The 25,960-nt window shown below is 40.4% G+C and overlaps 1 protein-coding gene across 2 annotated transcripts; it reads right to left on the bottom strand.

Annotated features, from left to right (window-relative positions):
* Positions 1 to 3,809: 3,809 nt before the first annotated feature.
* Positions 3,810 to 22,796, bottom strand: PCMTD2 (protein-L-isoaspartate (D-aspartate) O-methyltransferase domain containing 2). 2 transcript variants are annotated; one of them, XM_075011799.1, is made up of 6 exons: positions 22,740 to 22,796; positions 19,255 to 19,597; positions 15,799 to 15,901; positions 13,403 to 13,574; positions 11,130 to 11,253; positions 3,810 to 9,064 (listed from the first exon to the last, which is right to left on the bottom strand). In XM_075011799.1, the coding sequence occupies exons 2-6, from the start codon at positions 19,559 to 19,561 to the stop codon at positions 8,682 to 8,684; spliced, it is 1,089 nt and encodes a 362-aa protein (XP_074867900.1). In that variant the 5' UTR covers positions 19,562 to 19,597; positions 22,740 to 22,796; the 3' UTR covers positions 3,810 to 8,681. The 2 variants fall into 2 exon arrangements, with proteins under 2 accessions (XP_074867900.1, XP_074867899.1); XM_075011798.1 differs by having other exon boundaries at positions 22,659 to 22,777.
* Between the last annotated feature and the right edge of the window lie 3,164 nt (positions 22,797 to 25,960).

The raw sequence follows: 25,960 nt of genomic DNA, 5'->3' as shown, positions 1-25,960 counted from the left end.
GTCAACAAATCCCCTGGAGTGTTCACACACACAAAACAGCACTTTCGCTGGCATTGTTCTGCCATTAAGCTTTAAGGAATAACACTGCTGTCAACAGATTCTCTTAACAAAAAAAAAAAAAAATGTGAACACCCTTCAGGGGGGCGTCTCTCAACAGACTGACATCCAGAACAAAAGGCAGTCCTGTCTGCTGCATTTCCAGGTGCCTGTTTTGTTGAGAGCGCAGCTCTGTCACTCTGGCTGCTCTGTCAACAGAGCTGCACACTCTCTCAATCGGCTTTTGTGTAGTCGCACTCTGCCAACAGAAGTTTTGTCGGGAAATCTCTTCTGACAGTGACTTCTATCGAAAGAGCACTGTAAGGGAACCGTAAGCCTGGAAGTATTTAGGTGGGAATTTTATAAGTGATAGTAAAAGTTACTCACTTCCCAGCTAGAAAAAGGCGAGATTATATATCGTTTCACATCTAACCCTTGAGCAATTTTCTGTCTGTCTAACATTGGCACCAGCTTGAAAACAAGGCCAATATGCTGGAACCACTCACTCCACCTTTAAAAACAAAAAACAGTCAAGTAGCACTTTAAAGACTAGCAAAATGGTTTATTTAATTTATTTATTAAATAAACCATTTTGCTAGTCTTTAAAGTGCTACTTGACTGTTTTTTGTTTTGATAGTGTATAGACTAGCACGGCTTCCTCTTTGTTACTACTCCACCTTTACTTTGCACAGCTGGTTTTTGCTTATGAGCACAGCAACCTCTAGTGGCCAACAAAAATTCCTTTTGTGATTACATACTGCGAAAAGCTGAAAAACTACCTACTTTCAGTCTTCATGTAATGCAAACTGCTGGCAGCTTTGGAGTAACGACAGCTTGAAGTTCTAACTGAAATTAGTTCAATTCAGTTCCTTCTTTTATTACTTTATTTTATAAAATACCCAAAATATTTTGATAGAAGTTTAGCAACCCTGAAGAGCACATATTCTTCTGACTCTTTCTGTGGTGTTTGCACACATCGTGTCTTTCAGAGACAGCTAAAATCTGTTGGACCAGTATAGCATCATAACAAATACTTAGGTGTAGGTCTGCTATGAAAAAAACTGTAAAAAGGCCATGAATTGTCCCACATTTGTGTCTTCCAGATCAATTTTGTTCAGTTTGCTAATGAAGTATTGTTTTTTTAAACAATCAGCTCTGAGCTTAGAACCCATAAAGACAAACTGGATTTTTTTTTTTTTTTTTATAAGAAAGTAAGAATGGTCATACTCTGTCAAACTAATGGTCCATCTAGCCAGGCTGTCTTCTGACTGCGACCAGCGCCACATGCTTCAAAGGGAATTAACAGAACAGGGCAATTTTTGAGTCATGCATTCCTTGAACACTTTGAACTTCTGGCAGTCAAGTGTTCAGGGACACCCAGAGTATAGGGTTACATCTATAACCATCATGGCTAAGCCACTGATGGACTTAATTCTTTTTAAACCCAATTATACTCATGGCCTTCACCACGTTCCCTATAAGTGAGTTCTTACATTACAGGATGGGGTAAATGACCGTTCCAACTCCACTTTCTCCACACCATTCATGGTTTTAAAGATCTCTATAGGTCCCTCACCCCTTAGTCATTTCTTTTCTAAGATGAACAGTCCTAGACTTAAATCTCCCCTCACATGGAAGTTGTTCCACACCCCTAATCGTTTGTTCCTTTTCTTTACACTTTTTCCAATTCTGATATATTTTTTGAGATAGGGCAATCAGAACTGCATGCAGTGTTGAAGGTGTGGACATGCCATGGATTTACAGAGTAGCAGTATGATATTTTCTATTTTATTATCTATCACTTTTCTAAACGGTTCCTAACATTGTTAGCTTTTTTTGTCTGTTACTGCACATTGTCTGAAACCTTCTGCTATAATGCCCATGACAGCTCCAAGATCTCTTTTACAAGTTGCAACAAATTAGACCCAGTCACTTTTTTGTCTACTTGGGACTATGTTTTCCAATGTGCATTTATCAATATTGAAATTCATCTGCCAGTTTGCTGCCCAATCACCCCATTTTGTGAACTCTGTACCTCTGCACAGTGAGTTTTGGACTTATCTATCTTGAGCAATTTCATGTCATCTGCAAACTTTGCTACCTTGCTGATGCTTTTTCCAGGTCAGTTATGAATAATTTTCCTGGCTCTCATATTATCCACCAAAGCCATTGCAATCAAAGTTTAATGAATGCCATTGCTAATCTCAAAGTCAGACCAGAATTCAGTGCAACTTCCTACAGCTACTGTCAGTTGGGGTGGCAACATATTTTGGTCCCTTATCCTGCAATGTACAACATACTAACGTATCAGTTCATCTTGTTATTTCCCAAACCATACCATTAAAGTCAGATAGGACAATAACTATACACACAGGGACCTGTTCTGAGGAAGATGATGTTATTCATATAGTTTCTTTAAGGAAGGTGTTTGAAGTGATTGTTTTCTCCTACTCATTTTGCCTTTTCTGTTTGGGAAACAGCTTGCTCTTGAGGTCTTTCTTATGGAACACTAGCCATCACATCTCCCTTATGTACCAGTTTGCCCAAAAGCATCCAATGATATTCAAAAGAAATATGCAGCCCTGGAAACAAGGTTTGAAATTTAACAGCTGCTGGGAATGAGAAAAGACGAGAGAGATAACACACACACACACACACATGTATTCCATGCCCAATGATGTCCAAAACCCTCTCCCTCTTCAATAAAAGTTGTTTTTTTAATCAGAGGTATATAAAATTTGTGTTTAGATTGAGGAATTCTCTCTTCTCCCCCATGACATTAACATTTACATTAGAATAATGTGAATGTACTGCAAATGCAAACATGATCACTGCTTCTCTATGCACCACAAAAAGGAACATCCAGAAGTAGTGCAGGCACATTTTCATTAACGCTTTGGAAATCAGTCCCAAGAACACAGATACTGACTCATCACCTTTGCTAGCAGAACAGTTTGCACATGTTAATAGAACAGTTGGATAGCTGACTACCACAACCAGGGGACCTCTTGTACACACAAAAGTGGGGCACATATCCTGAAAATGCCTAAAGTACTGGCATAATTCTACTCATGCACAGCTCATCTCATTGAAAAGGTCCCAAATATGCAACCAATATATGCAAAAAATGTATATCCATAAAAAAATGGCCCTTCATGTCTCTTTAAGCTCCCATTCATGGTCTTGACACAATGTATGATTTTTACTGTATGTACCCAACCATGAAATTAGTTTCATAAGCAATATTTATTGCATAGTTATTATACCTACTAATCAGCCATGTAATATTTTTCCTTTATAAATAAAATTACAGGGGAAACACAAACAATGGAAGAATGATGTAAATATAAAAAAAACTGATCAGCAATTTATGAACTGATTTGATCTACAAGGACCAAAGCAGAAGAGCTTATAGAGGAAAAATAACATTTGGCTCCCAGCAGTCTGTGTTAAGTATATTCTTCAGTAAAGACCTGCTTCCAAATTAGTGTTTTTCTTTATTAATAATTCTTGTAAACAAGGAAAAATATTTTAGCATCATTGAAAGAAGAAATCGGGAGTTATAATGCCTAGCTATTGTGATTATAAGTCACCATATAATTCTATACTGTCTCAAAAAACAGAACAAGTGTAAACAAGAACTTTGAGCATTCTAAAGCAATCCAATTAGGTTTTAATATCAACAAACAAGCAGGGACACAGCGTCTCAAAACAAAAAGCTGGGCTCATTTCACTGTTAGAGACAGTAGCTTTCACCTATTTTAATAATTTAAATTGAAATCTGCAGAGGAAAACAACGTTATCTACATTATAACAACAACAACATTACTTTCTGTTCATCAACTATTTATTATATTAGCACCAATATTACTAAAGATCAAGTTTGCACAGAGAAGGTCTTGTTTTGCGAGAATTCACCCCTCCACTCAGTTAACACTTATTTTTTGTTAATTATGAATTTTACAATCCTCTCAGTCTGAAAGCGCAAACGAGGCCCATTACATACAGTCCTCCACACACAGTTATAAAAGCCCGGTAAGGGACTGGCTACCGAGCATGCGCACTTAAGTTTCATAACTACAGTTACTGCAACATTGGCTTGCGTAAATCCATAGCATGCAGACATACTATTATCAGCATGCATTTAAAAGAGCACATTATAATTCACACTACACACAATACAATAAATTATAGCAAGTCCTTGGAAAAGGGCCCCCATCTTCCCCCCTATAAGCATGTAATAACCCTGTACCATAGGACAAGAAATTAAACCACAAGAAGTACGTTCAAATGATCTCAAGGGTCTGCTTCAATGTCTTAAGGAAATCAAAGATGAGCCTGAAGCATTCTGACCTTAGCTCAACCTATCTTGGGTATTATCAGATTCCTAAGACAGTGACTGATTTTACACAATTGGTTACCTGAAGTGGTGAACAACTCAAACGAGTATTAACAGGAGTTGCAGGTTCATAACAAGAGAATGGTATAGCTTTGTAAGTTCCTTTTCTGAGCATCTTCCTGGGTTGAATGGAGTCCAGCTATTACCAGTGAATCTCCATGCTTGGCATGTTAAATACATTCTGTAAATATTTGAACATAGCTTTTTCGGTTTAATTAGGGAAGTCACTTACACAACTTAGTGTAATCAGTATAGTGTTCCACACGCTCAAATGACTCAAAGAGCCCAGATCATATGCAATGGCAAAACAACAAATTCTGACAGAACACTTTTCATGAAGCTGTTATGAATTTAGACAACACTTCACAAGACATTATGAAATGCTACATTTGTTGCTTTATAATAGGAGATACCACAAAAAGAAACAGATATTCTAGACACTGTGTGTAGATAAATATCCACAAATAGATAACCAATTGTCATCCAATGATGGAGTACTATAATTCTGGGGGGAAAAGACCATTTTAAAGCAATAGACTATTTCATTCAACAGAAAGGAACAAAAATTCCGCCTTATGAAAAACACCTTGAGTGGCATCTGTCACTTTCTGGGGAGCTGTGATACCATTTAATATACCTGGGTAACAACATTTCATAATAAAGAAATTAAAGTTGCAAGTTGTCACAGGCTTTCCTGCAACGCCTTTTGAAAAATTTCTCATAGGCTTTAATTAAATGGAGGTTTGGGATGTTCTCTAAAAGCAACAGATAGCTAGTTTTAATGTTAACATACATAGATTTGGGTAAGTGGCAAACACCAGTTACTTTTAATCGATAGGTGCTTTCTGTTAATGTCAATCTTTTAAAACCAAATGCTTTCTTTGTGAATTAATTTAGTGACAAATAATAATAAATACACACAAATAATTCTCCTTTGGTAGAATGAGGCATATACATCCCCTCTCAAAGTAGTAGAAGTATTTCTAGGAAGCAGTGGATAGAAATGGAAGAGATTAATTGTATAATTATATATTACCCTTCTATTTTGATTGGTAGAAGGATGTTACTTCCACACACACACACACACACGTCTGGACTAACCCTGAGGATAACCATAAAAATTTATACATCACCATACTGTAGGATAAAGGTCAACAGATATTTCTACTGCTAATAAAGAATACCTGGAGTTGGCTGGGATTCTCTCTTCCCTCGCTGCATTAAGATTAATGTCCAATTACAGCTGAAGTTTAAAAGGTGTTTTCAAAGCATCAGTGAGGCAGAAGCCCTGAATGGTAACTATTAAGTTCACATTTTAAAGTTCTAGCTAAGGGAACTGGCCTGACAGTTAATTATAGCAAATGGTGCCTGCCAATGGTGGGGAGGGATGGCAGAATGAAGACAGCTAGCTTCAGCAGTGTTGGTGAGCATGCTCACGCTGTGAATACATTCAGTATAAGCCAGGTAGCAAATATGGGGGAAGTTTGAAAATACAAGTATTCTTAACACAAAAGGATGCAGAAGCAATGCTAAAAAGGCTAAAAAGTGATTACTGCATTTATTGCTATAGAAACACTTGTTTAATAAAATTGATTTTCAAATGTTTAACATTTTGCATGCCTCATGAGATTAGAAATGACAAAAAACTGCTTTACATGTTTTTCAATTTACATAAGATTTCAACAGCTTGAAGCTTGTTTCCTTATGTAAATTACTATCCTATCAAAATCTACAAAGAAGTCACGTAAGATTTAAAATGCAGACTGTCATCAAAAAAGTAGGTAATAGAACTTATAGACGATACAAAACAGAGTATGTTACAGTTAATCTAAACACACACATCTGCTACACTAAACTACAGTGCAAATGCTTGTGCACAGGAAAAAATCATATTTACAATTCCCCTTTATTTACATGCTATAAACTATACTATTTCACAGTTATATTACACATCTAGACTTTCTACTATGTTGTTTGTTTTGACAATGGGACACAGACAACCTAGGACGCAAATTGCTCGTGTATACATTTACTGTATTCATTCATGCACAGGAAAAATATTTTTCTATTAATTTTCAAGAGCCTACAAAAATCTGGCAAATGTAATAAAAAGGCAAATCTGGTGAAAATCTGACAAAGTATATTTTATAGTTGTAAGAAAAAACATGACACAGGGCCAAATGTAAAGATAAAGGAACAACAAATAACATTATTCATATAAATATCCACTTTGAGTTTTTATTGACTGTTTTAGAAATAGGAGACTTCTACACAATGTAGGTAGAAAGGCCTTCAATTAATAAATTGGAGCAGGACTTAGTAGCCAAAATCACAAGTCTGCTCAAAGAGTGAAAAACTGACTTACTGCAGAAGAGAAAGACATGAAACAAATGACAAACATGAAACACGAATGTTTACCAGAGTTAAAAATAATATCCTCTGAGGTCACAAAAATGCAATTTATAGGGATTTTATTAGACATTCAGACATTGTATTCTATAGAAAAGACATAGTTGTCACAAGTACAGAGTAGGTATTTGGAGACTTTTTAAGGGGACCAAGTAAGCATAAAAGCATTGCTTAGACACATTTTGAAAATGTTGCACAGGATTTAAACACACAACTCTGTTAATGCAAAATTGTGTGACAGTACCATGTTCCAGGTTAACATGTTTTGACAAGACAATCTTCATTCACTCTATTTAGCAAGTTGAGGAGACAACGCAAATGAGAACAAAATCAAGCCTACCAACTACAACTAATAAGGAAATTCCATTCTAATATAGCTGGATTATCTTCTGCTAGGATTATTTTGTTAGCCTTTGAGGGATTCAAATTAATGCAGCTTCAACTGTTTCATTCTAGACCTCACTGTTGCATATAAATGTATCAATCTTCCCCTCAACTCATGAATATAAATCTCCTCCTACCATCATTACAGGAAGACTTGAGAAGACTAGAATTTCCACTCCAAGAAAGCTGCAGGCTATAGTGCCTTTCTACGCAAGCTGCTTAAAGAAACAAACAAAAAATTAAATGAACTAGTAAAACCAAAAAGCCGGTTCCTCTTAACCTACAAGAATAAGATACACCTAAATAGCACTGTAATCTTCTTGCTACAGCAGAGCCCCATATGGGGCATTGAAGCACTGTACGTCAGTAGCATAATCACTCACTTTGTCCCACTACACTGTTTACACTTTCTGCACAACCTCTGAGAAACAAAGTTTGGTTTATTTCCCAGGACGTTCGCGACTTCCTTCAGTTCAAGCTAGCAGTGCCTGAGACTACCTGCCTTACCTTGTGTTCAGCACAGCAGTCACATGTTAACTCAAAAAAGGTCTGTTGATTTCACTGTCAGAAGCAGTCTTCATTCAGTTCCTTGCTATGTTTCTCATCTAGCCCCCCCTCCTTTTTTCTGAATTTCTTCATAAGTGATGTCAGAGAAAACGGCCATAAAACTGATCACTGTTGGAAACTTTGAAAGTCAGCTGATCTGTTGACCAACTCCCAATTAATTTCTCTCTTATTTCTTCCTAAACCTTACATAGCTTGCACCTCAATGCAAGCTGTTTTCTATAAAGGAAACATTAACTCCCTGCTAAACCTTCCCCTCCTCCAAAGTCTAAATGATATAAGATTTATAGTTAAACTGAAACCCACCAACTGAAAGGTGGCCAAAGCTTTGCTTTGGAGTTCAACACCTGGATATCTCAAAGTAGTACCAAAGTCTGATTTTGTACCTTTGTGCTTTTTTACAAATTTCTCAAAGAAACAAGGTTTACCAGGTCAGATTTTACCAGTATCGCCATTCAAAAATGAAGCCACCAAATGTCTATTACATTTGTGACCAAGTTAGTAGGAGAGCATGGACCATGAAGTCTTTAGAGCACTGTCTAAGAATATTTAAAAACTGCAATTTTGTGAAAGTGCACCCAAGATATCTCTGCGCAGTTAGTTTTCAGGGAATGAAATCCTTCTCTCTCTAACCAACTGACCACTTCATCAGCTTGCTCTTTAAAAGGAAACACTGCTGCAGGATAAAACTATAGCATACACTCAAGAAGGAGAGGAAACTTAAAAAAAAAGCTATGATGTTTAAGTATACAGCAGCCACATTCCCCAGCCCACCAGCCTACTGCCATGTGTGGTCATGTTAACAGGCAAGCAAGTGGTACACATTTGTCAAGCCCTAAGAAGTATTTTATTTTCATGTCTACCTTTCTGCTTTCTATGAATAAGAAACTTATTTTTCTCTGTAATAAAGCAGGTAATATTTCAGGGGATCAGGCAAAGGCAGACGCAAAACCTTCTCTCTCAGAAAGTTTACAGGGGGGTCCGGCTTCAGTTCAGAGACACCCTTTTCCTCCTCCTCTCTTCTCTCTTCCTCGATCTCCTCACAGTTGTTGTTATCATCTGAGGGGTTTGAGATACGACTGGCAAAAACTTCTTTATCCAAGAAAACAATGGTTTCCATGCGGCGGCGGCGAACACGCCTTCGTTTAAACCTTGGAGGATTTTTCAGCCCATTCCCATTTTTGCTCATTGTTTCTTGGTGTATTATCTTTTTAATAGTTCCACGGATGGCAATGCGAGCTAGATCCTGAAGGCTGCGGACAGTCATTGGTGCTATAATACAGGATGGGGAAAAAAAAAAAAAAATCTAGCACCACAGGCTGAAGAGTTATTGTATTCATTCAGTTTCAGACTATATCAATTTCCTGTCATGTTTATTAAAAAAAGTTTTATTTTAATCTGTCAACTCAGATTAAAATTTAATGTTTTCCTCCCAAAACATGTTGTGATATGCATTTGTCCCTTAATCTGAATATAGAGAAGAAAAATGAGAGAAAAAATTCAAAGTCCACCCTTTGCACAAACAGAAATCAGACACTGAATAAAATATTTAAAATAAGAGTTTTGGTATTTTATACTCAAAAATGATCAAGGAACTATTTCATTCAACAGTATTTTAAGATTTAAATCTTCGACCCTACCATTGCAATTCGGCGTGTGCAATTGTTTGGAAGAGTTTGTTTCTGGACTTCTCAGTACTGTGAAAAAAGTCCTCAATGTACAAGACAGAGCAAATAGATCTGGAATCTAATCCCATCTCTGCTACTGATTAGTTTCATGACCTTTGGCACATCCTCTAAGAACTGATGCAGAGACTGGCAAAAATTACCTATTTCAAAATGTATAGGCTTACATAATTAGCATATGAAACCTGCTTCAAGGTCCTTAGGTAGAAAGAGCTAGAAACATACGACTCTTCTATATAGGGTGTGCACCCACCCTCTCTAGAGGTTGAGGACTCCACATTTTTTGTGCAGCACTGTTCAGCCAATCCAACATGTGCAACAGTCAAAATTACTGCAGAAATCTACGTACCTCATGTAATATAAATAAAACCTGAATTTGCACACTTGTATCCCTGCACTGAGAAATATCAAATTAAATTGAAAACTCTTTCACTGTGGATTTAAAAATACTTACAGGCATTCTTCTGAATTGGGCAAAGGGTGAAAAATAAAGCATGAATACTTGGCGGCTTCCTTGAAGCAGACGCAATGTCTACATTACAGCTAGCTTTTGAAAGAAGTCCTTCTAGAAGATCTCTTCTGAAAGAGCTTTTCTAAAGAGACCATCCACGCACAAATAGTGGATCAAAAGAGTGATCTGCTCTTGTGAAAGAGTGTCCACACAGCTCCTACTCTTTCAAAAGAATGGGCCAGGGATTGAAAACTCAGACGCCACGAGGACTGCTCTTTTGAAAAAAGGCCCTACGGAGCATTTACAGGCTTTATTTCAAAAGATGCTTTTGAAAGAAGGTGCTCTTCCTGAAATCAGAATGGAAGAGTGCTTTCGAAATGAGTGACGCATTCTTTCAACTTAATTTTGTGTGCTGACTCTCTGGACATTTTGAAAAAGGCCCTTCTTTCAAAAAATATTTTGTAAGGACTTGCTAATGTAGACATGGCCAATATGCAAAGTACGCTCAGATGGACAGTGTGACACAAGTGGATACCATATAAGAATTAAAACAGATTACTACTCAATCTCTTTAGGGCAGGAGGATTTGCATAGGACCCTGCACAACTGAGCCTCAAACTAGAGTCAGACCACCAAGCATTACCTGCAATACAAATAAAAATAAAGCAACTTCCCCCCGAAGAATGTAAGGTTCAAAGGAAACGCTGCACAGCCGTGCTATCAATAGAAGGCACAACCATGTTATTAATATAAATTGATGAATGTCAAACACTAAAACTGCCACCTTTTTCACTTGCAATATATTCCCTTAATATAGTAAGATGCCATATAAAATCTATATGGACAAGACAGTTCAGCCTAACAGGAAACAAAATATGTGAAAATGGAGGCAGAGTATTTTAAAATACAAAAAGACATACAATTTCAATTTCACATAGCTGACAATGCTTTTGGATTTGTTTTGCAACTTGATTTCCTATACCACAATTCTTTAACTATGTTGAAAGAAAAAGTGGTGTCCAGCACACTATGGATAAAACTGGACAACCATCAAAAGAATGAGACACCTCACATAATTTTCACAACAAAGAGAAAACTGCATTTCAGCTGCCTATGAGTATCACGCTTATAACAAGATTAAACTAGCAGCCAAGGGGACAGCAGATGATCATCAACTATACTTATAAATATTTATACTTACGCAAATGAACAAGTCTCGATTTCCCTGAATCTGCATGATTGGGTTGAATCAGAGGAGCAAAAGAAACTGCAAGGATCTTCTTGGTTTCCCAGGCAGCAGGACCAATGCGTGTTATCTTTGTCAGCTGCATCAAAAAGAGAAAGTGCTGTCCACTATGTAAACAGTAGAAATCAATTATCTACTGTTCATTCTTTGCATAAAAAATTAACTATCTATTGTTTGCCTTTTCGATTTCAGGCAAAGATGATCTTTATTCCAACAGACATATATTCACTGGCTGAAAGTAGTTATTGCAAAGAATATTGTCTGGCTTTGCTGTGTGAACCGCACTGAGATCACCAATTATTCTCCCATATTGTAAGTGACCTAACAGCCTCTGAGTGGTAATGATTTCTGTGAACTTCTGACAGAAACAAAATACTTAGATGCAAAAGGCTCCATGTGTCACTTCCTATCCTAAACTAAGCAGTCCCTTGAAACTCTACATCTTTACTCGAAATGTTAGAATTACAAAGATGTTTGTTTAGAAAGCTTGGGCATGGTTATTCAGAGTTTGAAATCAATGGTTAAACTGTGGCAAACAATTAGAAATGTCTGACAATTAAAAAGTTGGTATATGGCCTGTTGGGCAGTAGGAAAAGTAGACCTCACGTGCTGTTGCTGCCACAAAGAAGGGAGCAGTACACAAATAAGGCAACTGTAGTCTAATAACTGTCTTGTTGGTTTTCCATGATATAAAAAGGGTAGGAATAGAAAGCCTGTTTTGTATCAGCAGCAGTTTTGGCTGCCGACTGTTGGCCTGCTGTTTACTAAACCTACAACTTGCACCTATTTTGAATGCTTCCTGTTTGGCAAAAGAAGCTGACACTTTCCTTGTCCATTTCTCACTAGCTGAATCTGAAACTCTGAACAAACTTCACACCAGAGAACACTCCAACAGTGTATGACATAAGCAGGAGAAAAATCCAAACAAATAAACCTGGATTTATTTTAGAAAAGATTTTTTGCAAGAATAAAACAGTGAAGGAAAGTTTTAGCTAATCTTTAACATCTTAATTCAGGTTTCCAACTTGCTTACTTAAGACCTATAATATTTACATGCATAAATCAGGTGTACCTTCACATACACAAACTACCTAGGTTAGCTGCACAAAATGCTCACGGGCACTTAATCATGTAGGTATTTTGGATGCCCCTTTAGAAGACAGTTTGTGATGATGACTCAAACACTTAAAAGAAATGATCACACATTAAGTATTCTTGATTTGTAACAGAAAACTTCTATTCCCATTCCAATAAATATAACAAGACAATGCACTACACATTTGCAAAATTTCTTTATGAAGTAGTTTACAAACAAAATCAGAAATTCAAGATATGGATATCTATCTATATAAATACATATACATACACATATAAAAATAGTAATTAAAAAAAATCAGTATTTTCTCCCTCTCCTAGCCCCAAATGAAAGACATCAAGAGATGTAAGAGTCATGTTGTTACAATTCAGCCGAAAACTGGAAACCCAAAACTTTCCCAGATACTTAACTAAGAAACATTTGTTAATACACTATGTAATTTACCATTGAAAAGCAGAAATTGTGGAATGGTACTATACTTCAACAAACGTTGACTGAAGCATTCCTGAAGTACAACAATGAAGCATAAAACTAAATTTGAGTACCTCTCACAATTTGCCACAAAGTTAACTACAAAAGACCTGAGGAGGGACTGTCTTGTAGAATTATGTATATTTTGTAATATATACTTAAGACACACAGTAAAAGCCAGGTTATCTGGAATTCAGATAACTGGCATGCTTAGTTAACTGGCACCCGCTCTGCTGGATCACCCGGCCAGTGCTGATGGAGCAGGGCTGGTTGCTGCAGAACTAGGGCCAGCTGCCTGGCTGAGGCTGGCAGCTGCAGGGCTAGCTCCCTAGCTGCCACCTGCAGCAGGGGGTTGAAGCCCAGCAACTCAGCTAGCTGCTGCAGGGCTGGGGGACTGCTGCCTGGCCTGCGGTGGCACACCGGGCTGGTGGAATGGAGCCACTGGCCCTGCTCCAATATCTGGCATATTTCATTATCTGGCACTCCCAGTTCCCCAGGGGTGCCAGATAATAGAACTTATACCGTATACAATTCAGCTTCTGCAAATTGCTCTCTATATTCCTTTTATAAACTTAATGTGACAGCCACATTATTGCCCATTGAGAACTGCAACCACACACAAAATTAAAATAAATCAAAATTACAGAAAGAGGCACTCAACCTTCTCTTCAAGTGGCATGACAAGAATTCCCCCAACTTTCAGCAAATTCTTCATGTAGTCCTCATGTTCTTTTTGTACCCCAGCACCACAGTAAACACGGTCATACTGAGTAGAATCTGGAGAGATCTCTAAACAATTGCCAGTAACAAAAGAAGGCTCACAAAATTCAAATCTGAAAAAGAAGAAGCCCAATTATAATACTTTATACTGGATAAGAAAAGAAATTTTACTGGCAATTTCCCTTCCTAAGACCCAATTTCTTGGATATCAAAAGTTACATTCTACAGACCACCAAGAAAAGGCCACAAGCTGAAGCCCTCCAGGTTAGGAGGGTTCTGAAATTTTTCATATATTTTTCCAAAGACATCAGGTGCATAATCTGAACACATATACAGAATAACGGCTTACGTAAATTATCAGGATTGGAATTTGTCATACAATTACCCAATTTGTGGGCCCAGTAATAATACTGGTGCATAAATATCACACGTACAATTTGAACTCTAAACTCTTAAGACTGAACCCAAAATGTCCTTGAATAAGTTTTCCAAAATTTTTTCCATAAGATGTTAAATGGGTTTCAACACTCAGAGCAAGATGCTGCCTTCATTTAAGTCAATAGGAGATTTACTATCAACTTCAATTAAGCCAAACAAAAATTCTTGCAATAGCGTACTTCAAGACCAAGAACAACTTTGTGCTAATTTTTGATTTTGCAGAATGGCAAGAATTCACTCAGACTATAATAATCCTTAAATTGGATAGTGAAATAATGGTAAAATAAACAGCTGTACCAAAATATCCACATACCCGCTCTTGTCCTTGCAGATAGGCAACCCACTAAAATATGACATTAGTATTACCAAAGCAAAAGACTTCAAGAAATGAGTTAACATGATAGCCTATTAAACAGTCCTTACAAACCTATCTGGCACAATACAGATAAGGCCTATCAGTATTTTCTCTTCTTCCCCAGCATACCTGTATATATCCTCAAACATTTTTAAGATGAAGATTGTGACAGACTTCTCATCTCTGACAGTATTAACTCTGAATTAACAATTGGTCAAATGTAGAAGTGTGATTTTATAAACTATTTTTCTTACACCAGGTATCCCAGAGCATCATATAAACAATGAATAAGCCATTTTCTCTGACAACATAATTGCTTCAGTGTTATTAACTCAGTAGTAGTTGTTGAATAGATTTAGCTATAAGGCAATTCTTTAAAGGTATTTTGGGCACAACACTAGACTAGATATCCATTTTTAAAACAGTTGTAATATAATGCAGATGAGCAAGAATTGTGTCTAAATCATATCTAAAAACATATTTAATATTTTATTTTAATCACACCAGTCATTTTGTAGTTACATTGCAATGTCACTGACTTTCCCCACTACCTCCCCTCCCAAAACAGGCCTCCAGATATGAAACTTCTTACTTAATTTTGTCTTTGACATTTAGCTATAGTTAATGCGTTTCTACAAAGTGAGATGACAACAACAATAGGCTTATTTGTTTCAGCAATGAAGAGACCTGGACTATTCACAGGAACCCCTTGCTTCTCTACCTAAAAAATATCACAAGCCAACGTGGGGCGGGGGGGCGGTTACCTCTTCCCTACTCAACCATCCACTTCCCAATACAGTGACAATAGCATAAGATCAGTGAAGTGGCTGCAGTTCAGCTCCTCTTCTTTTATGGACTGCTATACTCATTTTATTTATTCCAGTACAGTGACAGTTCCAGGTGGTCAGAAGCATTTTTCCCCATGAACAAATGACAAAACAAATCCAAAAATGTAACAGCTACAACCGGTATTGCTAAGGTAACCATTGGTGATGGCAATCTTGCAGAACATTATTAGCTGTGAGAAAACTGCAGGGAAGAAAAGAAATCAGATTCTAAGCTGTTTTAGTACTGACTTGGTCATCATAAGAAAAGCTTCACATTTTAACCAATTATGTTTTTCTTCCAATAAATCATAGTAAAGTAGTATGGTATTTCCTTTACCCTCTTTGTGAGCTTCCAGTTGAGAGGTCATCTCTTAGACAGATGGATATCATCATCTGCAGCCTCATTACACTGGCTGTAATTAAGGCTTATTGACAATAACCAAAAGAAGTTTGGTTTTCTTTTGACCTGTGTGGTGTTAGAACAGCTAAGAGCACAACACAGCAAAAATTTCTCAACCTTCCTTTTCCCATATATCCATCAACTTAGAAAGTGTTCACACATGGAAGCCTAAGGACCCAGACTCCTAAAATCACCCTTAGATCTGGGGTTCTTATGTGTCAACAAGGAGTGCTACCCAACAATCTAGTAATTCTGTAGTGATAATTATTAAATGCAAAATTATGACATGAGATTGCACGGGTGTTCTTTACTCTTACTTGTCAAAACTGTCACTTGTTCTGATGAAGAAGTCCAATTTCTGCTTTGCATACTCTATAACATCAGAATGAAGTTCCACACCATGGTTAACACCAAAAGGACCTACAGGTTTAAAGAGTGCGAAGAAAATGGTTGTAAAAACAACTGAATACAGCCCAGCACAACCGATCCATATTACTTTCTTACCTTGTTTCAGACAAACTACTCCTTACAAAGATTTCTACAATTTACAGATTTCTGTTCTGAGGTCTGCAGCACCATTTACCACGGGTAATGCCTGAAGGTGCAGCAACCTTTTGTGACTGGTGTGCTCCTACACAGCAAATGGTGAGGCAGAAATGCTGGATGTCTCTGATGTACCACTGCTCTAAAACATAAAGAATCTATCGCAAATCAATTAAGATTATTGTTGTGGGAAATCACCAATACTCCTTCCCATTACACAAGAGCTACAGGTCACCAAATGAATTTAATGGGCCTCAGGATTAAAACAAACCAAGAAAGTATTTCTTCATATAACACACAATCAACATGTGGAACTCCCTGCCACAGAATGATGTGAAAGCCAAGACTAACAGGGCTCAAAAAAAGAAATAGATAAATTCATGGACGATAGGTCCATCAATGGCTATTAGCCAGGATGGACAGGGATGGCGCCCCTGTCCTCTGTTTGTAAGGGCTGGGAATAGCCAATAGATCACCTGATGATCACCTGCTCTGTTCATTTTTTCTGGGGAACCTGGCACTGCCCATCATCAGAAGACAGGGAAGTGGGGTAGATGGACCTTTGATCTGGCTCAGTGTGGCCATTCTTATGTTGAAAGTATTTCAGGAGATAACAAAAACATTTTAACAGACAAAATGTTAATGAGATAAATGAACTCGTTATGCCTAGGATTAACAGTTGGAATGAATTACAGCTCACATGCTAATTTTAGCTAGCTCTAGAAATCAGACTGCTTACTCTTGCAGGAACAGTGCTTGCATTATTTTTAATTGAGCAATACACAAAAAGATTAAGTTGCTGACCCGGAAGCATTTAAATGATATATCCTGAACACTTGTTAAAAATCTTAAAATCTTTTAGAAGCATTTTTCTGCACATTCCCTTTCCAACAAGGGAAACCAGGTTGGCTTAAAAACATCAGCAGATGAGTTGTCAAATATAATAAGAAATTCCTACATAAGTAAAAATATTTATATTTTATTTTTCAGGTATAATAATCTTCTTAGCTGTCACTAGCAAATAACAATAGATAAAAAATTGGAAACATCCCTTTGACTATAATACATATAACATATATAATATAACATGAGTAATGCCTACAATGCACCTGAATTCCATAAAAACAAGGGAAGGACCTCACTTTGTATATCATAAATAAGATTTATTTTTCCATGTTACACCTGAAAGAATCTGAATGTTACAGGAATCTGAACAGGCTTTACAATGCCTTTGCATTCCAGATGTTACTGCATAAGTTACACGCAATAACAGTTAGCGATATTTTGATTCTTCTGGAGTGCTGGGAGTCTACATTCTACCAGAGGGGAGGGAAAAAAAAAAATACTATAGCCTCCAGAAGATTTCAGTAGTTCAGGGAATTAATCTTAGTTTGATCATTTTTGTATTGTTTGAAAGAATATGACCCCTCTGCATTAGAACAGTGTCTGTGACCTACATATTTTGACAAACTGAATCCTTGTTTGGTAAATTCAATCCAGTCGTGCCATGTGACTTTACATAACATGATCAAATGTAACAAAGAAAAATACATAATATGGCAATTTGCCTTTAAATATTTGAAAGGACACGGTTGCAGAATTACAGTTACAGTTTAGAGTACTTTTACTAGGCACTGAAAACAACAGCCATACTACTATTATAACTAGAGCACACAAATTCCCTTATGCTTTTGATATGAGACAGGCTTGCTAATTTCAAGGGAAAAATAGTTCAAAGGCCTGGAAGTTGTAAGTGTTCACCTGCTAATTAGCTTTGTCAAATCTCGTGAATCATTAAGTCCTGGCTCCATGCCCACTCACTGGAAGTGGGACTAAGACTCATCTCTGATGACAAAAACACTTGAACGATTATAAATTTCAGATCCCCAGTAAGCAGCAGTGTGTAAGCAAGGACTTTGGATTTCACTAGGATCAATTACATTTGAAATTTATTCTGACAGTTCTCTAAACACAGTGACCACTGCCCTCATGAGAACATAAGGCGATTCACTGTATTTTCTTATGTTTAACTCTGTGATTAGCCATGCTTTATATATATCAGAAGAGCTATTCTACTTACATATTTACTCATGTAAAAACAAAACAGTCAAGTAGCGCTTTAAAGACTACGAAGTGGGTCTGTCCCATGAAAGCTCCCCTAATAAATTATTCTGTTAGTCTTTAAAGCGCTACTTGACTGCTTTTTTGTTTTGATAGTATATAGACTAGCATGGCTCCCTGTTACTATTTACTCGTGTGTTTGTCTAGAAGAAAAATGGGGAAAGGAGATTGCTAACTTTGGGCAACCACTACCACTGTTCTTTGTACAGTAAAATTCCTTTAACACAGCCTCTGATGATTAGGAAATCCTGATGGTCCAGCATCTGGCAGATTTGACTATCTGGCTTATAGCAGTCCCCCAAGATACACAGGGGTTGTGTTCCACGCAACCCTCGCTTACATCAAAAATTGCATAAATCAAGGGGCTTTGGTTGTGGGTTGGGGCCATGGGAGGGCTGAGGGTTGAAGTTGAGCTGGGGCATGTGGTGGTGGTGAAGCAGGAGACACACAGGGTGGTGGAAAAGCTACAGCTGGGAGCTGGATGTGAAGGAGCTGCAGCTGGGTGGTGTGTGTGTGAAACGTCCAAAAGTCTGGAAATTTTGGTAATCTGGCACCTGTCCAGTCCTGGATGTCCCAGATTAAAGGAATTTTACTGTAATTTGAAGCATCATCTTGCTTGCACTCCAGAACTGTAGAAAACTAGATATCAGATACTGATTTCTCTTAAACTGGTATAAATCAGCATTAACACCAGTGTGAGATCACAATCAGACCCTTAGAAGTATCTTAGGCTGGCTATGATAGATTAAGAATAAATGGTGCACAGATGAAAAGATTCAGTGCCCCCCGCTGGTCAAACTCACTCACTATCCCACACGAACTTGTCTCCCTTCACTACTCTCATCTTGATCATCCCTTCAAGTGAGAGCCCAGCAAGACTAAACCCATCCCAAAAGAAAGTCATGGCAAGTAGCTGTGCACTGCATCATCTGTTTTGAGTTATCACTAGGTCCCCTGAATCCCGCTTAATGGGCCAAAGTCTGATTAACATATTTTTTATCTGCACTTAGACTCAATTTAAAAATCTGAAACTAAAGACAGGAATGTTTCCTACTATTGTGTAAATAGAAGATAATTTAATAAATAATTAACCTGACAAAGTTATTTACCCAGGATGAGTCCAACCATAGAACTCAGGTAACCGGTACCACTGCCCAGGTTCAAGAATGACAGTCCTGGCTGTAGATCCAAAGCTTCCATAACCTCAGAGTAAATGCATGGTGCAGAGATATGAATATTTCCATGTTTCCATGCCAGGTCTTTGTAAGCATTGTCCTTAAATTCCTCAGGGTAGTAGTGTGCTCGATCAATGGCACGGAATGCCTGCTCCACCAGCTCTGTTCGGATGTACTGTGCTTCTTTTAGGTTATCAATTAACTCATCATTATCTTCTCCTGCACTCACTGCACCTCCCATCTTCTTCAGCAGTTTTAGCAAGTTCTAAAACTTAACCTGGATGGAAAAAGGAGCACCAGAAAACATTTAAAACCATTATAAGCACTAAGGCTGTTGAACAGAAAGCAACTTAGAGTCCTAAAAAATAAGATACCTGCAAAGATATTAACTTAAAAACACTAGAACAGAACCTATACTCAAAAGCTCATTTAAAGAGCACGTTAAATCTTAAGAACAAAATCATGTAGATCTGGTACTTGGGTTTCAGAATTACATACACATTTTAGGGACAAAGGGGAGAAAGATCAAAATATGATATTCATATTTTACTTGCATAATACCCTATGCCCACGACACAATTTTTGACTACCATGTCAGTCACTGCTTTCACTTGGGCAGTTCAATAACATTATGGACTTTGATTTCCATTCTTATTTATCTTTTTCCCACTATGGAGTACAAACAACGATGATAAAAAGTAAGTGGTACAAATATGACCTGTATTTGCTAAAATTCCAGGATCACTGGAGCTACTTGTTTTCAATTACACAAGAAGATGGTAACAGACTGCAAAAGAAACAGGCTGAAACAAGAACCAGAGAGCCTTCCAAATTGCCTGCAGTTGGGCTAAAGGAAACCATGGTACGATGCTAAGTCCAGGATGAGAATCAAGGGACACAGACAGAAGTGGAAAAAAAAAATACATCCACACCCTCTTAAGAGAATACATACCTTCTTGTGGCTCAAACTTCTACAGCTCCAAGTATCATCGTTAGTGGAAAATACAACAGAATAGAGAACAGCTATTGGAAAGCTATGTCCTCGGAAGTGAGAGTAATTTCTCACGGTCTCTTTTAAGAGTTAAGTGTGATTATTTGCCTTCGAAATTATTTCAACCTCATCTGTTGGGCCCTTACAAATTAATGACACTGCTGATGTCACTTTTTCCAGAGTCACAATTCATTCTGGAAAAAGAAATCAAGCCACTTATTCTCTATTTGGGACATGCATTCACACAGCATATATTCAAGAACGAGTTACAGAGGATAAACTATTAATTTATAATTCCGAATTAATCTAATTGTTTCCCACCCACTAAAAAGTTCCATTACATAAAGTACAATGTGAATTTTTATTTGCTATGCTTTGCTGCACTAACAATAACTGCAGAAACAACAGTTTTAGTGTGGTTTTCTAGATTCAGTACGTCTACCCACAGCTAAATGTTCTCTCACTCAATGTATAGGAAAAATACATAACTTTACCAGTTTTGAAACAAAAAACAAAGTGCAGCAGATTCCAAGAAAATCTCAATACATCTATTCTCAGAGAGTACCATCCTGCCTGTTTGCAACAGACATGAGACACAAATTCACTTAAGTTTATGCCTCTGAGTGTATTAACCCATTAGTAGTAGTTTATATACCACCCCCATTACAGATAACAGGAATCTTCTATCATCCCTTTTTCACCATAGTTAATCATCTTCTTGTCACTACTGTATAACAGTGTGGTTGGTGCCTCTGGATAGTACTCTTTGCACATAAATTACTAAGTGTAGAAAATTCCTTCCACCTCTTAAGACCTTGTTTTTCTTGGCTTTTGTCTGCATACACTATTGTCTTATGTTTATTTTCTTCCCTCCATTTAGGCCCTCTTCACACTATTAAAGATAATCTTCATGTTTAAATACAATTGTTAAGTATGCCTGTGGCCTTACCAGAGCTCTGCTGTGGCTCCTTGACAAGGTTAAAATCCCGCCACCCCCACCCCACTTCATGTGCACACAACCATCACAATCATGTTTCAGAGTTAGGATTTTATGGTCCATTATATACTAAAAACAATCATAAAAACCACAAGTCCCACATACGACATTTTTAGCCTTTGACCAGGCTTTAGCCCAGTTATGAGGGCACCAAAGTTCAAATCCATGCTACAGTTAATTTATAACCGGGTCAGGGGACAGCCAAGTTGTAAAAGGGTCTCTAAGTTATACTGGTAGTGTCGTGCAAAGGAGGCCTCTGGTGCAAAGAAGAATTAAAAATGATTATTTTTGCAGCACAAAGTGGTCTTCACTTTGTGGAAAATATCTGCCCTACACGCAGTATTTTAAAACAGTCTAATTAAAATCTCTCTTTCCCAACAGTTTTAATGTTTTTCCTGTACTGACAGGTACAATCAAACATACTCCACACCCTCTTTTGATTCCAGGGATACATTCTTTTGCTGTTCCTGTGCAAAGCACAGCCTTCTGTACAGATCACAGGGGTGCCTGCCACAGTTCTGATCACCACCAGACCACAGAGACATTACTGAGCTCTGCACACTCCAGAACTGCTTACGCCACCTGCTATTTATGTGGAGCCACTACTCACCTCTTCTGAGAAAGAAAAGCTTCCAGGAACAAAGAATGATAGCTGAGGGCAAAAGCCAAGGGAGCTCAGCCCACCCTTAGGAGGCTCATAGAGAAGGGTGGAAACGCAGCTTCCAGGCCACAGGGCCAGGCCAAAGAGGGTGCCTCCGCACACTCTGCAAGGACTAGCCAAAGGCTAGGACCCAGTGCCCTGGCACTGAGGGATGCCCCTCGCTCTCACCCTGTGCAAAACGCTCACCCTGCATCTCCCCCCGCACCCCGGGTTACTGTCACAACAAGGCCCCCTACGAACTCTGTATGTGTGTGTGTGGGGGGACGGGGTGATACATACATACTACTTTGCCCCTCCCCCACCCCCAGCACCCCGCTCGGTGACCCCACACGTCACGACCGTCTCAGCCGTGCTCATAATCAGCGCCCCGCTCCGCAGCCAGACCCAGCGCTGAGGACGGGGGTGCGGGGGGGGGGGGGGGGGCTACAGGGATACCCCCCCTTGTGCCGCCCGCCCCGCGCAGCACCGCCCGCTAGGCTGACAGCGTCGCGGCGGGGGGGGTGGGGCTCCAAGAGGACTCAGGCCGCCTGGGGCTGCCGCAGTGAGTGGGGCCCCCAGAGTGATTTCGGGGGTCTCCAAGCCCCTCCCCCCGCAAGGCGCTGTAGGGCGAGGGACTCCCCCCGCCCGGGCCCTCGCGAGGAGAGAGCGGCGGAGGGCCTGAAGCGCTGGGGGGCGGGGGGGAGCTGTACCTGGGCGCTAGGGCAGCGGCTCCCCCGCCGGCCCGGCTCTCCTCAGCCCTCCGGCCCCGGCGGGCAGCTGTAAACACTTACCCAGCTGGGAGCCCCCGGGCAGCGCCAGTGCGCAGCCGCGGAGCAGACCAACGGCGGGGACAACAGTGTGTGTGGAGGTGGCGGGGGGGAGGGGGCGGGATCGAATGTACCACGCAGCCCGGCGGACGGGAACGTACCACTGAGGCCTCAGCGGGGGTGGCAGGTGTGGTGCCAGTGCTGGGAGAGCAGGGCGTTGGTGGGGGCTCCAGACCCACCTCCACACTCATGGAACCGCTCCCCCCACCTTTCCCTAAGCCACCCAGCCTCCAGGGAACCCTGGGCCCAGGCTCCAGCTCTGTGGGTCCCTTGGGGCACTGCCCTCTGCTCCTGCTACACCCCGCCCCAAGCACCAGCCTGGCCTAAAAGCCAGTTGTCAATGGCAGATGTGGAGTTTGGTGGTTGTTTGCACGCCCGTGTGAGAAACGTACAGGCTGCCCCTGCGTGACCCGTTCAGGCTTCTTTTTTGTGCAGCGTCACCCGCTTCCCTGCGCGTGGCCCACACAACATTTTGTTTACCACGCAGGGCTGCCAGATTCAGCTGGTTTCCCCCTGCGTTGGGTTTTTCCTACGTGGGATCAAATCAACATTATAGCCAAGGATCATCAGAGATGGAGAATGACTGTGGAGGCCCTGTGCTCCACTCGGCGCCCAAAGGATTCATCTTCATCGCTAAAGTGACACGCACGGAAAGCAAGGGCACAGTGAAGTGCGTGCTTATTGCACGCGACGCTGTGAGAGCCATGCACTCCCTCAGCCACCAGTCACAGGGCTGCTATTGTTCAATCGGCACAACCCGCAAATTTGAGGTACACAAATGCTGTCAGCAAAACTACTCTATTCCAGATGATCTTGACAGTGACAATCTCATGGTCCACTGAGATGAAGAGGAGCCCCTCATGCAGCCCAATCACTAGCCTAGCTTGTCTATCAGTGATCTAGTAAAAATGTTGCTTAAAAAAGCCTTGATTCTTACATATTCACGTCTATCCAGGAGTGAGGGCTGCAAAGAAAGCATCAAAGAGCACCAGAGTCAAAGTAAATCACCAACACTGCTGTGCCCAACTCCCTGAGTTAGGCTCCCTTTAGCATGATGGCAGCTGGGCATTGCCTGCTGTGCCTCTGCTGAGCTGCACTGCCTTCTTCAAGCTGGAGGCAGCGATTCAGCCAGTGTGAATATCAGTCACTCAGGTACAGACGGAGTTTCAGTCTGGGGAGCTGCCCTGTGTGCTCATTGGCTGGGGCCCATCTATACCGCAAGGGTGAGGAACCCCTGGCCCATGGTCCAGATCCGGATCATGGCTTGACTGGATCCAGACCCCAAGGCTGGGGATTCCCCTCCCCAGCATCCAGCATATCATGGGGTGGGGAGCCCCAAGCTTCCCAGGTTGGATCATGCAAGCCAGGGTTGGATCTAGCCCATGGGCTCTGCCCAGCGGGGCGAGGAGGCAGGAAGCGGCTCTACGTGGCGCCATGTCACTTTCTGCTGTTCCCCCGCTGGGGAGGAGGGAGCAGGAGCGGCAGCGCTGCCCAGAGGCTTTATCCTGTGGCACCAGTTGGCCAGAATTCTGGCCATTCAGAGCAGCAGAGGGTGGTGCCTGGGAGTGGTCAGGGGAGGGCATAGAGCCAGTTGCATCCAGGGGTGCTAAACAATAAGCAGCACCCTCCCCCGTCCGTTGCCCAGAACATGTGACCTAGCCCTTTTCTGCACCCTCTCCCACCCACATTCCCCACCCAACCTGCTGCTGCCCCATTCTTCCCAAACCCATCACCCCCCACCCTTACCCCTTCCTTCCAGACCCCACTGCCCAAACCCACCTGCACCCTTCCTCACACCAAGATCCTGTACCCTGGCCCACTTTTGCACCCCCTTCCCACCCAGGCCCAACCTCCAGCCCACTCCTGCACCCTCCACCCTATCCGTACTCCAACCCCCAAGCCAACCTCCAGGCAGCTCCTCCTACACTGACTCCCTCATTGTAGGTCTCACACCAGCACCTTGAGGGCCCCATAAAATGCACTAGCCCTGGCTCCCCCAGACTCAGGGGCTGGTGTGCGAGGAGAATGTCTTTTTGTCTTTTGTTTCTCAGTTGGGGACCACATTAACGATGGAGGGTTTTTTGGTTGTTTTTTGTTTCATTTTTTAACATCTCACTTGTGTGGCCCCAGCTGGTTTATCTATGGGTCAGTGGCCCCCCAACCTAAAAAAGGTTCCCTACCCAGATCTATAGCAAGTAGCAAACATGGTAATAAAAATTATTGTTTGTTTTCAAACTGAGCCAGGCCTACTTTGCTGAATTTTTTTCCCCCCAGGTAGTTGTGGAATGGCTCCTGGAGACAGTGTTAATGGGAGCCTTCACTTTGAGATTCATTTCAGTAGAGTTCATCTCTGCCTACTGTGTACTGCTGCTGACTTGGGGCATTCAATGTTTGCCCTTGCACAGCCTTGGTTTTGAGTGTTTCACGCAAGCACTGTTGGGAAACGTGCAGTGCTATTGGCAGGTAGTTTCAGTTGAACTCAATTTACCAAATTGCTTTGCAGCACCTCTAGTTTTTTGCCCTAGGCTTACCATATTTGAGCTTTCAAAAAGGAGGGCACCCCCATGAGGGAGTGTATATGTATCAACATCTGCCAGCTCACGCATTAATGCACTATAGTGCATGAATATAACATGAGTTAGTTGATGCTGATACAGATATACTACGTCTCAGGCATGCCCTCTTTTTTGAAAGTTCAAATATGGTAGCCCTACTTGCCCCGTACACCCAGCTTTATAAATAAGAAAGATAGTAGAAGATCTAGAATTCAGAAAGCTTTTTGAGGCTGAGTAAATAACAGTAGCACTAAACCATAGCATTGCTCAACGTGATGGGCGAAATTAATCCCTGCTGATGTTAAAAGTCTTATTTAAAATCAGATGAACATTCAGTATATGCTTTTCTGTTTCCACCACCCATGAACAATATGAAGGGTGGTTAGGCTGGGGTAGGGAAGGAATAAGCCGTCTGTGCAGGCCAGGTTTGTGTAGCTAAATAGGGAATAGAAGATGAAGTTTTACTGCTAAAAATGAGAGGGAGAGTCTGCTTGGGATTGTGATAAAAGAGGAAATACCCGGATTCCCCCAGGGACTCCATCGACCTTCATCTGTCAGTCAACACAAAGCTGCCCATAAGGAAACATGAGCCATTGTCATCACACAGCATTAGCTGAGCCTCTGTGACCT

The sequence above is a fragment of the Carettochelys insculpta genome, chromosome 17 (genome assembly GCF_033958435.1).
Source record: "Carettochelys insculpta isolate YL-2023 chromosome 17, ASM3395843v1, whole genome shotgun sequence".
Taxonomy (NCBI): domain Eukaryota; kingdom Metazoa; phylum Chordata; order Testudines; family Carettochelyidae; genus Carettochelys; species Carettochelys insculpta.
This window is presented reverse-complemented; position numbering and strand designations above follow the sequence as displayed.

What these genes read in the sequence shown, in the direction of transcription:
- PCMTD2 (XM_075011799.1), bottom strand. Translation starts at nt 19,561, where the DNA reads ATGGGAGGTGCAGTGAGTGCAGGAGAAGATAATGATGAGTTAATTGAT. An exon ending in TATGGTTGGACTCATCCTGG is followed by an intron (nt 15,902 to 19,254) that starts GTAAATAACTTT and finishes TTAAACCTGTAG; the next exon opens with GTCCTTTTGGTGTTAACCAT. An exon ending in TCATGCCACTTGAAGAGAAG is followed by an intron (nt 11,254 to 13,402) that starts GTTGAGTGCCTC and finishes TTTTTGATGCAG; the next exon opens with CTGACAAAGATAACACGCAT.